Genomic DNA, 15,297 nt, shown 5'->3' on the forward strand with positions numbered 1-15,297 from the left:
CCTCAGGTACTCTGGCTCCTGAGCGCGTGGGTTATCTCAGTGTTGTCTCTCCTCTGAGTTTGTGAATTAGAAATCCAAAGTCCAGCCCCTTCACTAAAAAACACAAAATAAAACACACACACACACACACACGCAAAATTAATGTTATCAGTTTTTTGTATCAAGATTTGTGATTGAGCTTTTATATGAAATAGTCTTAGAATTTTAGAACTGAAAATAATCTCAGCGATAGCTTCATTGCAAAGCCGTTAGTAATTGGTAGATTAGCATGGTTTACAGTCTTCATCAAGTTGGGTTCATCCCAGGGACACAAGCGTGCTTCAACATACACGAATCAGTCAGTGTGATACACCCCATCAACAGGAGAAAGGACACAAACCACATGATCGTCTCAGTAGATACAGTGCTTCAGAGTTGAGTGATGTTAAGGTTGAATACGGAGATTGCTTTTCTTGTGGTGTTAGACTGCTTCTTTTCCGAGATAGAGTGTAAACCCATTTCAGCACAGAAGAGAGTGCTGAGGCAGGTCGGTGTAGTAGTTTTGTACTATTCTTGACACTAGCTTGGCTAGTATGTGATAGATGTAGGGGTCAGGACACAGAGGGTGTGTCAGGTTCAAGGTGAGACTGAAATCAAAGAGTGAAATAGATGTTAGAGTTTAGCAACAAATTAATTGACAAAATAAAGGTTGAAATAAATTTTAGGCTGAGGAACTTTTATTTTAATAAAAGCACCACAGTGGAATTTTGCTCTTTGTAAATAGAAGATTCTGGTATATTTGACTGAAATTTTTCTCTTCTCTCACAGTGAAAAAGGCAATACTGTTCCCGGATATGATTTTTTGGTGAATTCCGTCTGGCCAGAAATAGTACGAGGATTAGAAGAAAAATTGCCATCACTTTTTAATCCTGGGAATCCTGATGCATTTCACCAGGTACCTTTTCCTCCATCATCTTGATTCTTAAAGATGTTAACCGGAGGCTTTAGAATAATCGTGTTCTCTTCTGCACTGTCTTGGTTCTGTGGTTTATTAAAAACCAAATTTTGAGTTGCTGAGTGAGTGAGCACCTTAAAATCCACATGTTGTTTTACCCAAGTCATAGTCTCTGATACTTTGGGGACTAAGGATATTTTTAGAATGAATGTAAAGTAAAATTAAGTCTAGACGTAATTATGACTTAGAAATGTATGTTATTTTTTAACTTTTAAAACAAGATCCCAAGGACCGTTAAAAACAAGTCTCTTTGCAGTTCTTTTCCATGAGAAATTAAGTTTCTAGATCTCAACTGCACAATGTTGAAGGAAAATAAGACGTACTGATTGGGTCTTAAAATGTAGTATGTAAATGTCCTGTGTAATTTAAAAGATTAAGAGGCCTTAGTATTTATTTTTTAAAAATCAGATGATCATTTAAAAGACTTCATGGTTAATATTTCAAAAGTAAGTTCATGCATTTGTGTTCCATTGTACCATTTTTAAAAGACCGGGTGCCCGGGTGAAGAACGAAGGCGCCGGGCGGGTGGCCCGAGGCCGCCGCCTGCTGTCCTGCTCGGCGCCCATGTGCCTCAGCCTCTTGGTGTCTCTCCTCCTCCGCCTGCCCTGACTTTTGATTTTTGGCTTTTGATTTTCGATTTTTTTATTCTACAAGACAGTCTTTGTCTCTTAATTAGGGGATTTATTAAACTTAGAATGGTCATGGTTACTGATTTCTGGGTCCTTTTTTACGCTTCCTGTTTGTCCCACTTCTCTTCCCTCTTTTCCTTTATCCCTTCCTTTTTTACTCTCCTTTTCCACCATCTTTGTATTTTGGACTTCGAGGGATTTGTTTTCCTCATTTATTCTGTGTTTGTCCGCCCACTAATTTGGAAGTTCTGCCCTTTGTTTCTTCGTGTAAGATCCCAGTAGCACAGGGGGCTTGGCGCGCTTTCATGCTGGCCCCATTCCGTAGCGTGTATTATCGTTCCCAGGGTCTCGTTTCTGGTTTGACTTTTTTATCCCCAAAACTGGGTGTTATTTTTATTGTCTCGCAGGGTCATCATCCTCAGAAGTACCCTCCGTGTTTATCATTTCCTTTGCTTGCTGTTTCTTCTTGGATGTTAGACCTTCTTTCTTGGATCATTTTCCTTCCTCCTGAGATTCGTCTATTAGAAGACTTTTTAGTCAGGGTCTGTTGATAGTAAACTTCATTTTTTATAATTAACCCTCAGTTTGTATTTGTCTGAAAATAACTTTATTGCTTTTGTGTCTGAAAGAGGAAGTTTGGCTGCAGCTAGAATCCTCTGCACTTGGAACGCTGTCTCTTGACTTCCGTTATGAAGTCAGTCATTGCCGTTGTTTCTTTTTAGTCATGACACCTTTTTCCTCTGGCTCCTTGTAAAGTCTCTCTGTGACTGTGATGTGCCGTTCCGTTATGGTGTATCTAGTGTGGGCGTTTTATTTATTGTATTTGGGATTTGCTGGGTTTCCTGAATCTGAGGATTGGTGTTTTTTCAATCAGTTTTTTGTCATTTTTATTTATCAGCCCTTCAGTTGTGCTCCTCTCTCGTTCTTCTGCTATTTTCTTCCAGAACTCTTAATAGAGTTCCTCACTTTATCCTCTGTGTTTCCAAAATTAACTGTTTAATTTTTCAACTGTCTCTGTGCTGCATTGTGGATAATTTCTCGGGGCCTTTCTTCTAGTTCACTGATTCCTTCTCCAGTTGTGTCTAAACTCTTTTTCACCTGTACGTTGTTTCCAATTCTAATTACCATTATTTTCATTTCTAGAAGTTCTATTTGCTTCTTTTTCTAATTCTGCTTGGTCAGTTTGCTTATTAGGTTTTAAGCATCGAGAGGCACAAGGTGAGTGTGGTGAGCCTGGGGCCTGGTAGACTTCAACACAAACACAACAGCAAATTTGGAGCTTTGTTATCCCAGAAGTACCTCTTCTCTGTTCTCGTGGTTAATCATCCTGTTTTACATATGATTGAGTCATATTTTCAACAAATTGTGTGACGGTGATTTTTGTGACTTTAAAAAAGTAGGGTTTTTAAATGGGTACCTTACACAGAATGCAACAGTGGCCCTAAGTGTCAGCAGTTTAGACTCTTTACGTCTCCCTTTAGAGAGTCCTGTTGATCATGTTAGCCTCGGGAGATTTCTCAGCGCAGAAATGAAGCTTTCTGACGGAATGTTGACTTTAGAATTCTAACCAATACACAATGCTTGTGGGTACATTTCTTGCAAGACGTGCTTTCAGCTTGCAGCTTTAAGATGACATGCTTTTGTGAAGAGGGAAATATTTTTTTATTCCTTTAACATCCATTATATGCAGAGGTATAGTTTATCCCACAAAGGGATGAGTAATACCTTTCTTTGTCTCAACTCCACATCTAGATCACACTCGGGAATTCAGTAAATGTTGCTTGAAACCAATTGAAAGAAATGTAACACCTGCAGTAGTGGTAACTGCACCAGAATTCCCATCTGAGCACATGAGCACAGTCAGCTGAATGGTTTGGTGACCCAGAATTGAGCCCCTGTTGAATGAGAAGCGCGTGGAAAGTCCTGCAGTGTTCTTGGGGAATAGCCCCCCCCCCCCCCCCCCCCCCCCCCCGCAGAGGAGCACGCAGCTGCAGGTTTGCGCTGCTGACGGTGAGGGTTCTGCTTCCTAGCTTTGTCTTCGGGAAAATGCTCTCTGAGCCTAAACAAGAGGAAGCGTCATCTGCAAAATGGGGATGATAGTAACAGTAGTTACCGGGTAGGGTAATTTCCTGGGCTAAATTAGATAATACAGTTCGAAGCACGGTGTGTGGGTGATAATGTTAGGCACGGCTGGCTGCTGCTCTTACTGGTGGCGTTCGGTCCCCCATCAGTCCTCACGCTGTCTCACCTATAAAGTGATGTACGTGCTCATATGGTTTGAGTCTTTCTTTGTAAAATCTTCTGCTGCTTCTGGAGAGACAGTGGAAATTTTACCGCTTGATCTGCCGTGTCCTCCGATTCCGATGGACTGGGCTGGGGGCGCCCCAGAAGACGGAGGAGAGCTGTCACTTGATAAAAAGCACCGGACTTAAGTGTCTGGGTTTCCTGACAGGCTTGCCCCCCGAGACCTGAGTGTGTCTTGGAACCACTTTGGACATGACTTGATCTGTAAGTGGGGGCCTTGGAAGGAAGATCCCATGAGGTCCTTATCAGCTCTAGAAACTGGTTCTGTGTGTTGACCTTTATCTTGATTACAGTTTTCAGTATAAGCTCCCAATCCTGGTTATTTCACTTACAATGAAAATTCCACCTGTTTGTTCTTATTGTAGAAATATACCGTAAGTATGGATTTTGTAAGAGCGTTTGAACGGCAATGTGGATCACAGGCCAGCGTGAAAAGATTAAGAGCGCATCCCGCCTACCACAGCTTCACTAATAAGTGGAACCTGCCTGTTTATTTTCAAATAAGGTCAGTAACTTACTCCCCACACCTCCGCCCGTCTGAGGTAGAGTTTGAATACCGGTTAAGGATGTTGCTGCAGTTAACAGCCCCTTCTCCGTGGTTATCGTATTCTTCCTTGGGAAGCAAAATTTAAAGTAGAAATGCACAAGGAGTGTCATGATCGCCAGAGTTCTGGCTCGGGTGACAAAAAGAGAAGTTTTACTCTTTGGTCACGAGAGAGCTGAGAACCCTGGACTCATTGAGCTCGACCAGGCCCAGCCGCACACCCGTGTGCTGTGTCTCATGTGTCGTGAAGAGCCGGATGGAGCTGGAGTCACAGCAGCCGTTTCTCCCCACCCTCCTCTCTGCTCACCTGATCAAAGAGCAGACGCACGCCCTCTCTGCTGCGTGGCCTGCCCGTGGTAGTCTTCCCCTCGGAGGGAGGAGGGTACAGCATAGCCTGAAAGTCTTCTTTGTCGCTTTACCCCTCTGTCCATTTATAAGCATTCCAGGTATTATCTTGGCTCCCCTTATGATCTTTGTGACATTTTTCCCTCTCATTCTGGAAAACAGTGACACTTTTCTTCCAGGTGTCATAATGCTATCACCTCTGTCAGTAGGTGGTTCTCTAAACTGCTTGGGGAGATTTAGGATAAATTCTTCACAACATACATTCCTCTAGAAAAAGAGATGATAACAGCCACTTTGCAGATTCTCTTGTGTGAGATCATAGTCAGTTCCTCCATGGAATGGCATTTAAATGTTCTTTAAAGCACTGTAGGTTTTTTTTTGTGTAAATTGCTGGATGCTTTCATTAATTACGATGCAGTCTTTCCCCAGAGTTCTGAGGGAAAATTACAGAGAGGGAATACAGTAAGCATTAGATACCTTGATTATAGTTGCTTGCCATGATTGAGAAGGTATGTAATCATCTTTCAATAATGAAACCATGGCTGTAAGAACGGTAGTGAGATGCCCTTTCACATACAAAACTGGGTTTTGTGCTTAATTTTTCAAGGTTACATTATCATGTAGGTTGTCTTTTAGTAGGAAATTAAGGATTTGTGTATCTGAGATACTCATGGACGGGGTGGGAAATAATTGTTACATGATAATCAAGATTAAGTCAGGGCCAGAAGCCCTGTTGCTTCATGAGCAGAACTTTAAAATGGTGAAGCATCACTTTATCGTACGAGACTACAGTGGAGAAACGGTGTTTAAACTGTCCCGTGTCTTCTGTAGTCCAGGCTCGGCGTTAGGTTGCTGCAGACATCTAACCCCCTCATGGCACAGACTTCTGTTTTCTAGCTGTTTCCTCCAGATCCCATGACCCCCCCCCCCATTACAGGTTCTCTCGGGGCTGGTTATTGAGCCTTAAACTCTGTCGAGACCCTGAAAGACTTTTTTGCTTTCACCAGATTTTAGCCTTAAGCATTCAGGGAGATTTGGTTAAGTTTTCTTTGTAAACAGTTTTATTTAAAATCTTTAAAATTTGCAGAAGTTGTTTGAGTTATGAAGCGTGGAGCTTGTTTTCAGTACTTTTGTTTTTCCACTGAAAAAAATAAATTCCGGCAGTGCTTTAGAGGCCTGTTCTGTTGATTTTTATCAGGTGTTGGAGTGATTACCCTGAGGCATGACAGAACACTCTGCAAACACGGCTAGGGTCAGAGTGGTATTGTGATCTGACTCACGTCAGGGTCATTTAGTCAGCGTGACCGCCAGCGGGGTGGTGACGGTTGGCCGTGGTTCCAGGAGCAGTGTTAACGTTGCACTCGCATAGCGGGTTGGCGCTCCTGGGTCTGACTCTGTTCCATCCTCTTCGGGGAAAAGGGCCGGACTCCCCACCCGGCACCAGGCCTGAACACGTGTGCACCCCGCACTGTCTCCGATACCCTGCTGTGTCTGCGTCCACTTGTCCTTCCAGGAGGACTAGAAAGTCGGGTTAGGACTTTGTTTCTCATAGGGAAGGAATAAATGCAGATGTGCCCCAAGCAATCTCAAATGGTGGTGAATCAGTGGCTACCTGGGTACTGTGGATTTAGCCCCTTAAATGCCGAAGGCAAAGAGGTCTTTTTTAATTGATATCTTTTGAGAATGTTACATACTTCTAGAACATTCACATGTATGCCCCATGTATGTGACATTCAGTACGTGCTGCACATGGTCTGTCCCCTCCTGTACGGTGCGGAGGTGATATGGTGGTCACATGCCCCCCCCCCCCCCGCTCCCTCAGGTCTGCGTGTGCACGAAGCAGGGGTGTGCGTGGGGTGGTGTGTGTCGAGGCCTTCCCCAGACTCGAATTTAGAAACCTTTGTGTAGGGGTTGCCTTTCTTACAAATATCCTGTCAAGAGTAGAATGACATCCCACAGACATGTGAAACTGCAGCACAACTCTGCAGGCCCCACCAAAGCAGCCTCCCACACTTTTTATTTTCCAAGAACAGATAGAACCCATCACTTCAATCCTGGGAGCAACTGCCCAGCGAAGCCGCCAGGGGCTAGTGCTGGGCTTCTGGCTGGGGAGGCACCGTGATGCCCCGCGACCCAGCCGGTCTTACCCCCATGGCCCTTGCGCTGAGTCGCGCGGAGCTGGGACGGCTGTGTGAAATGCGCCCCCGTCCGGTGTCGGCTGCGGTCGTTTCTTGTACTTCCTCGTTGGTCTGGTTTCAGACTCGTCGTACGCAGACGTGTCTCTTTGCTCCTGCCTTTACTTGCTGCTGAACTGCCCTGGTGCTTTAGAGCTTTGAGCGGACCCCTGCCCAGGCTGCTTCCAGGGTGAACAGGCCACGCACCTACAGAGCCTTCCCCTTCCTCAGGGCGCGGAGTTGCTCCCAGGTTTCTCTGTTATAAGCCGTGCTGTGTTCGTTGTCAGGCTCTGGCCATGTTGGAGGCGACTTCCTGTGTTTTGTGTAGAGTGGAGGGGAAGTGGGGTCGGGGGTCTGAGGCTGCAGGCAGGCGCTGGCATGCTCTCCCCGCCGCAGGGAGCCCCCTCTCCCCTCCTCCCCGTGCTCGGGGTCCCCGCCTCCTTCACCGCCGTTCCCGTGAGGTCTCCGGGGCGCTCTCCTCTGCCCCCTTTTCTTCTGCCTGTCCCTTGTTCCCTCTGTGCATGTCCCTCAGCCTGGGGAGACCAGCCTTTCGCAAGCTTCACCAGGCCGTCAGGGAGCTCCTCTCTGCCCTGTGGCAAAGGGCAGCTGCGGGGACCGGGTGATTCAGAGCCTGCCGCCCTCGGCGCTCGAGCCTCTGTGAAGGGCTGGGCTGCTGTCTCTGCGGTGCTGCTCCTCTGGCTCTTCCCACCATTTCCTGAAGCGCTCGGTCTCCAAACTGCTTTTAAAAAGCACATATGGGGCGGGGAGGGTATAGCTCAAGTGGCAGCACGCATGCTCAGCATGCATGAGGTTCTGGGTTCAATCCCCACTGCCGCCTCTTAAGAATAAATAAATAAGCCTAATTACCTCCTCCCACCAAAAATAAATAATAAGTAAATTTAATTTAATTTTTAAAAAAAAGGATATATGTACCATCAAAAAGCCCAGAATTATTACTTAGGTAAGTCGATGTTAAGCACGGGTCAGAATTTATTGCTCTTGGGAACTAGCAGGCGACAATAAGAGAGTGGGTTTTGTAAGGAAAGTCTGAGGAGGGGAGGGCTGTACAGCTGGCACGGAGGGTGCTGCGCACGCAGCTAGTTATGCACACACGCACGCACACGCGTACACGCAGTTTGACGTCCCAGAGTCATACAGATGTGTCCGCTTCAGTTCTGAGCACCACAGTCTGTCGGGAAGATGTGGGTGACAGACTGGCCCACAGAGAGAAAAGGCAGCTCGTCCAGGAAGCAGATCCGTGGCTGCGGGGCCGGCAGGGCTGGTTGCCATGACAGCGGGGGTGGGCAGAAATTCGGAGAGCACCAAGCAATGCCTCATTCTAGTCTTGACTGGCTCCTTTCAGTGATTTTCCTCAGGCTGCAAACAAAGACACAGAATACAGTTGCCCCACTTCTTCGTTTGGGGACGTTGACTTTCCCCCGATAGTACTGAGGTAGGAAGGTTGGAGGGACCGCAGTCTGACGGCCTTGAAGTCTGACGGCCCACATGATTAGAGCCTGGCGAGACTTGCCAGAAATGGCTTCCCGGTGGATTAATGAAGAAAAGTTTATCTCCTGCTTAGTTTAAAAACAAAAGAAGTGTGGAGAATAAGCACCCCGAGTGGGTGGGGCATCTCTGAGAGCGGATGGTGGCTTTACCCACCCACAAGCCAGCGGAGGAGGGTCCTGTCCCACAGGAGTGGGGTGGGGTGGGGAGAGGCGCCTTGCAGCAGAGGGACACTGACTTCCGCTCTTGTTTTTATCTCAGATTTAGGGAAATAGCGGGCTCCTTGGAAGCAGCACTTACAGATGTCCTGGAAGATGCGCCAGGTAACTTCCTCAAAGTGACAGGTGACAGGTATCACTGAGTGAGTGAGTCAGGCTCCCCAGGGCTTCTGGACCTTAGTGCCCTGAGGGCTCTTGCACATTTCCTAGCATCCAGCAAGGTAGACTCTAAAGACAGGGTTTAACTTCTTGTTTTAAAAGAGATTTATAGATGAGGGCAGGTACAGCTCAGTGGTAGAGCATATGCTTAGCATGCACGAGGTCCTGGGTTCAATCCCCAGTACCTCCACTAAAAAGCAAATAAATAAATAAACCTAATTACTACCCCCCCCAAAAAAAACAAAGGCATATTTATTTTTAAAAAAGAGGTTTATAGAGCTTCTTGGTTTATAAAAATGACAAAAAGGATGCTTTAAGATCACAGGAAGGAGACCTCATTTTCATTCCTGAATATCACCTGTCAAGGGAGTGTAACCCCTGTTGTGCTTAAGTGAGCAGCCCCTTTCTACAGCAAAGTGGCCACGCTGCCCTCCCTCTCAGGCTCAGGTCAAGGATCAGATGGCCCTTCGCTCCTGGGGGCAGGCTCACAGCTGGGGCTCCTGCCCCTGGCCTCCAGAGCCCTTGGCCCCAGCCCTTGGACATTGGGCAGGTGGCCCGGGTCAGTGTACACCCTCCAGACACGTCAGCATCCTCACAGCCTCAATCGTCTTGTGTCATGTGTTCATCGTTCCTCGTGGCCACACACACAGTATGTGGCTGTTCTGTAGCCACAGGGGTCTCTAGGCAGCCGCCCTGGAGTGTCTGCTCCCGCGTGTGTGGCTAGCTTCAATCTACACTGCCCTCTTTTGGCCTCAAAGTTAGTTTTCATCTGTCTTTGCCAAAAGTGGTCACGTGTAATTGACTTCCTGTATTTAAATATATAGCATATTCAGGCAGGGACAGAGAAGACAGGACAGATTCCAAACCAAGTTTACACCCTTGCACATATGACGGCCACTCCAGCCTAAGTTTGTGGATTTGGTATAAAGCACCTATTAGCTGATCATCTCCGAGTGCTGTTTAGTATTTATCAAATTCCTGGAAGGGGGAATCTTGTAAACTTAGAAAACCGCATTGCCGGAGAGATATGCAAACATGGTCTGTGGCCTCTTGGTCATCACGCTTCGGCTGCTGAAGCCTTGCTGACCTCGCCGGGTGCCTCGGGGTGTTGCGGCTGCACACTCGGATTAGACGCTGACAGAGTTAGGTGTTAGCCCTTCAGTGGCCGGGCCTCCTTAACTGTGTGTTTTCTTTCCAGCTGGCAGTTCCTTCTGCCTTTTGGCTTCTCACAGCACGTGGAGCAGCCTCCAGAGGTGCTGGTCGGACAAGATGTTCCTGCCGCCGCTGGCGCACCGTCTGTGGAGGCTGACGCTGCAGATCCTGGCCCGGTACTCCGTGTTTGTCAAGGAGGTAGGGCTGGCGGGCGCTCGCCCCTCCCAAGACCGGAGCAGATCAGATACGTTAAACTAACTGGGCCAGGATGTTTAAGGGCGTATTTCTTGAGAGGTTAATGGGGCAATCGGCCGACTTCCCCAGTTTGTACAGAGTCCGTTTCTGGATTTCCTTTTCACTCTTGCACGTGTGGCCTTTGGGGATCTGTTGTCACATGTTCGGTACCTCGTCTTATTGAAAAGCACCACACTGACAGCCTCCTTCTCCCTTCTCAACATCAGAATCTTTGTGCGGTGCCTCCAAACTGAAACAGAGACGCTCATTTTAATGAAAATGATTAGAAGTAAAAATGCACATATTCTAATGTTTAGGATTGGGAAGTTTAAAAAATCATACAATCGTCGAGATGAAAAGGAAATAAAATTAATTAGCCTTCCCTTCATTTCAGAATATCATTATTTTTCCCTTTACAAGTAGTTGAATGCAGTAAGTGTCCACACGCCTGTGATGGTTTCTTAGATACTGTACGTAAAGCCACAGGAGGGTTCGTACCGCCCAGTGCAGGGCACCCAGCACCCCCAGTATCTCGTCTCAGAGATGCCCCGTGGCATGGACAGCTGGTGACAGACGTGTGCCCTGGCCCCGGCGGAGTGATGAGTGTGAGAGCAGAGAGGTGTGAGCAGAAGTCCAGGGAGAGACGACTGGAGAAGGCACATCCGTGGACAGGAACACACGTGTCAGTGGAAAGCGGGCTTTCAAGTCAGAGAGACCTTGGCGCTCCGCCCTTCAGCCTTGTGGTCTTAGGGAAAGCAGCCGGGTCTCGGGTTCTTCATCTTTTAAAGAGGGAAACAGCTTCTACACGTCGCTGCCATGAGGAGTAAGGACAGAATCATTGACCGACAAAGTGATAACTGGGGAGCCTGGCAGGTGGCAGTTTTCCAGAGTCCCTTTCCTCCCCCGCCTGGCCTCCCTCTGCTCAGGGGGGTCCCCGCAAACTACCTGCTCCATCAGGCCGCTCCTGCAGACCATCATGCAGGTCCCGGGACACGTGGGGCTGGCACGCTTCTCAGTCAGCCGGGCCTGCTCCATCGCCTGAGCGAGATGCCAGCCAGTAGTTCTCACGTCTCTAATACGTTTCTTTGCTTTCAGTGTGATGTTCCCTTCTCTTCCTGACGCCCTTTTCCCCTGTAGCCATCCCTTGTGCACAGAGCACTTTTGTTACATGTATTATGTGAAGCATCATGAAGTTTGGATTCTGACTGTTGATGCTTATAATAATAATACTTTTATTAAGTAAATACAGTAAATTATTTACCTTCAGTAGTTAATTTATTTTCTAATTCAAATTTAACAGTGATTTTTTTAATTAAAAAAATTTTTAAATTAATTTTTTAAAACCTGTGATGTTCCAGGTATTAATTTCCCTGTGGTTTAGGGGCCTGTCTTATTTTTGCCTGTTAACTTCAGACAAGGAGGGTTAGGGCACCGGGGATTGCAGTTGGTCCTGTTTCTCTGGTTTTGACACCTGTCTAGGGGGAGGGAAGGTGGTGGTCTCTCCTGAGTAAACTCTCGCTGAAGACTTTGCAGGCAGCTGGCCTTTGATGGTGAGTTGTTGACTCATAAACACTTGTGTATTTTGCTTATGGAAACGTATTTAATCATTGAAATCCTTCTCCAGCTTTTGCTCAGGCCCATCTCTAATGAAAGTGCCAAGGATATTAAAAAGCCTTTGGTCACTGGCAGCAAAGACCCTTCCGTTACCCAAGGAACTAGTGAGGACCAAGGAAGTGGCCCTTCAGAAGCGAAGCCCGTCGCCTCCGTTTCCAGCACTCAGCTTGTGTACGTGGTGGCGGACCTGGACAGGCTTCAGGGGCAGGTGAGCCGCGGCCCTGCAGAACTCCGAGAGCGGGGCTCGGTGTTTTCGCTGGAAGGAGTTACATGCAAAGATAAGAATGATGCCATCTGGCCTCGTGGGGCTTAGAATTGTGGGCCCCTGGGTACCCCGAGAGAGAGCATCTGGTCCTCTCCCTTCCCTTCCAGGGGTTTCTGCAGCTTCCCCGACAGGCGTGCTCCCTCCTCCTTGCTCTCCCGCCTTGCCTAGTGCTGTGTGAGCCCCGGGGCTCTGCTCCCCTCCCGGGAGGGGTGTTCAGGCTGAAGCAAGCTGGGCTCTGCTCTTCTTCCCATTAGCTCAGCTTTTTCTGTGCAGGCATGATCTTTAGCGGGTTGGATCTGAATTATTTCAAACTCACTCGCCCAGTGTTTCACGGTGGCGTTTTAACCTTCAGCTACACTTGAAAGGGCTGTGCTGTTAAAGCGTGCTCCTGTTCTCTCCGTGTACGTCCCGCGCGCTTACTTTTACCGCTGACGGGGCTTTGTGGGACGGATGTGTTTCAGTGCTGTGACTTATAATTCTGCTTTTCTCAGGTTTAAATATTTGGCGGTGCTTGGACAAATATTCTGTGTTCTGAGCAAAAACGTCTTTATCATGAATTTTTTTGGTACTGGGAAGAGCTACAGAGTAGAAAATGATTTTGCATGTTCTGTGGGTCTGTTAGTAGCCATGAAAATGCTATTTCAACCCACGTTGTTGCAGTCTTTCATAGTGAAAGTATTAATTAAGAATTTTTGTTCGCTTCTGATGAAAATTACTGAAAGTCCTGTTTTCATCATTCATTAATATTTCAGAGTTTGTAGATGCAAATAGAATCGCCTCTTTGATTTTTAAAAGGTAACTGAATATATAAAGTGCTTGTTTATTTCAGCTTCCAGAACTCTTGGAAACAATCAAGCCAAAACTTGAAATGATTGGCTTTAAGAATTTTTCTTCTATCTCAGGTAAAAATGAATCATTAGATTCAGCAACTCTTTGAATGAGAAATAATTTAAAATAGAATTTTAGAGACTTGAGGCTATATCTTAACTAACCATTTTCCTCTCTAGTTGGAAATCCTTGGTTGGTTCTGTATTCTGTTCTGTGATTATAGCTTCCCTGAATGAGACATTTTGTTGAGTTCTAGTGATTTGATGTGATTTACTGTAGTGCACTCTCTAAATGCCGTGACAGCGTTTAAAACAGAATTCCCGCCTGGGCCTGAGCGGAGTGACTGACCGTGCCTTTACGTCTCAGTAGCAGCCCTGGAGGACTCCCAGCTGGCTCTGTCCGCCTGCCTGCCTGCCTTGAGTAGCAGGATCATCCAGGACTTGAGTGAGTCTTGCTTCAGTTACCTGAAAAGTGCCCTGGAGGTTCCCAGGCTTTACCGAAGAACCAACAAGGTCAGTGCCATTCATGGAAGAGAGTTTTTTTTAATTGAAGCACAGTTAGTTACAGTGTGTCAATCTCTGGTGTACAGCACCGTGTCCCAGTCATGCATACACATATGTTCATTTTCATATTCTTCATTAAAGATCATTACAGGACACTGAATATAGTTAACCACTATATATAAAAATAGATTAAAAAAACAAATTTCTTCCATATAGCACTGGAAAAGAATTTTGAGGTGGGGAAATACATGTATTAGAAAAGCCAAAGGGGAGGGAACGGTTGAGCGAGGGACAGACGTAGGCCCGCAGGGAGAGAATTGGTCTCATTCAGAGACGCCGCATTTGTGAGGAGGACGCTCCTCGGTGGACGTCCACGTGCCTGGGGCAAACATAACTCAGGTCGTGAGACTTGGACAGTATGGACGTCTTCTGGATTCTTCTGCCCTTGAGGAAAGATCATATTTTCAAAGGAAGCATCATGTAATAGAGTATTTCCAAGTCCTGCCGTTCTTTCGGTCTTCATATCTTATATTTGAAAAAATTTGAATTTACCTTGTTTCTTTCGTATTGTCATTGAAGTACCTGCTTTCTCCTGTCTTTTACTGGTTTGAAAACCTACATTAAGAAACATTAAAGGCATTTATCAGATGAGAACTTAAGCCCACGCTGGTGGTCAGAGTCAAATCCCCCTGCGTCCCCACTTCATAGCGCAGTGATCGGGGGCTGTTTTCACCAGTGTGTCAGGTGTCCCTGTTGAGCGCTCCTTTTCATAACTTGTGCTCATTTCCTTCTTGCTGGATCTCACTTATTTTCCTTCCAGGGTTCTTTTCTCCCAGCTGTATAGGTGGATCTTGGGCAGCTTACCACTAAAATTATCCTCAGAAACCATGAAAATCTCCTAAGGCGCCGTGCTGTTGGCGCATCCCTGGAGTTCCCGCAGACATGCCTGCGGCAGGGACCCCTTTGTGGTGCACGCCCTGGGGCCGGTCTCGGTCCTGTCACTCTTCCCACCCGGCCCCGTGCCCTGGAGGCAGGAGAATGAGGGCTGCGCTGAGACTGAGCGCATCTCCTCCGCGGCTGTTCTCCGTTTCCCTTTAAAACCTGGGACCCACAGTAGAATAACCACTTTTTTTTTTTCCTCCTGTTCCCATTTCCTTATGCCTCACACACATTCATAAGGTTAACCCTCACGTTAATTAAACCTTCACACTATCATTTTGCAGCATATGCATTCCTTAAATTTGCTTTTTCTTTGTGTGTATGTATTTTTAATTTTCTGATCTATTTATTTGCAGTATTAGCATGATCTGTCTTTCTTTTGTATATATATTTTTTATTGAAGTATAGTCAGTTACAGTGTCAGTTTCTGGTGTGCAGCACAATGCTCCAGTCATCCATGAATATCCGTATATTCATTTTCATAGCCTTTTTCATCGTAAGTTACTACAAGATATGGAATATAGTTCCCTGTGCTCTGCAGTATGAACTTGTTGTTTATCTATTTTATATATAGTGGTTAGTACCTGCAGATCTCCCAGTTCATCCCTTCCCTCCCTCTTCCTCCCCTGGTAACCATAAGTTTGTTTTCTATGTCTGTGAGTCTGTTTCTGTTTTGTAAATAAGTTCATTTGTCTTTTTTTTTTTTTAAAGATTCCACGTATGAGTGATATCATACGGTATTTTTCTTTCTCTTTCTGGCTTCCTTCACTTAGAATGACGATCTCCAGGTCCACCCATGTTGCTGCAGTGGAATGACCACTTCTAGCAAGAGTACCTTACCTCCTGGTTTTCTTTCTGTCCTGAATGGGAGGCAGACCTATTTTATTTT

At 46.4% G+C, this 15,297-nt stretch overlaps 1 protein-coding gene across 2 annotated transcripts in view; it reads left to right on the forward strand.

Moving 5' to 3' along the window:
* COG2 (component of oligomeric golgi complex 2) overlaps nt 1-15,297 on the forward strand; it is a 38,834-nt gene that overhangs the window by 19,431 nt on the left and 4,106 nt on the right. The window contains exons 9-15 of one of the 2 annotated variants that reach the window (XM_031460856.2): nt 808-934; nt 4,293-4,432; nt 8,758-8,819; nt 10,072-10,223; nt 11,884-12,081; nt 12,968-13,040; nt 13,333-13,478. In XM_031460856.2, the coding sequence (XP_031316716.1) occupies nt 808-934; nt 4,293-4,432; nt 8,758-8,819; nt 10,072-10,223; nt 11,884-12,081; nt 12,968-13,040; nt 13,333-13,478 (898 nt within the window). The remainder of the gene's footprint in view (nt 1-807; nt 935-4,292; nt 4,433-8,757; nt 8,820-10,071; nt 10,224-11,883; nt 12,082-12,967; nt 13,041-13,332; nt 13,479-15,297) is intronic. The other variant, XM_031460857.2, reaches the window with a different exon arrangement.

This window comes from Camelus dromedarius, chromosome 8 (genome assembly GCF_036321535.1).
Source record: "Camelus dromedarius isolate mCamDro1 chromosome 8, mCamDro1.pat, whole genome shotgun sequence".
Taxonomy (NCBI): Eukaryota; Metazoa; Chordata; class Mammalia; order Artiodactyla; family Camelidae; genus Camelus; species Camelus dromedarius.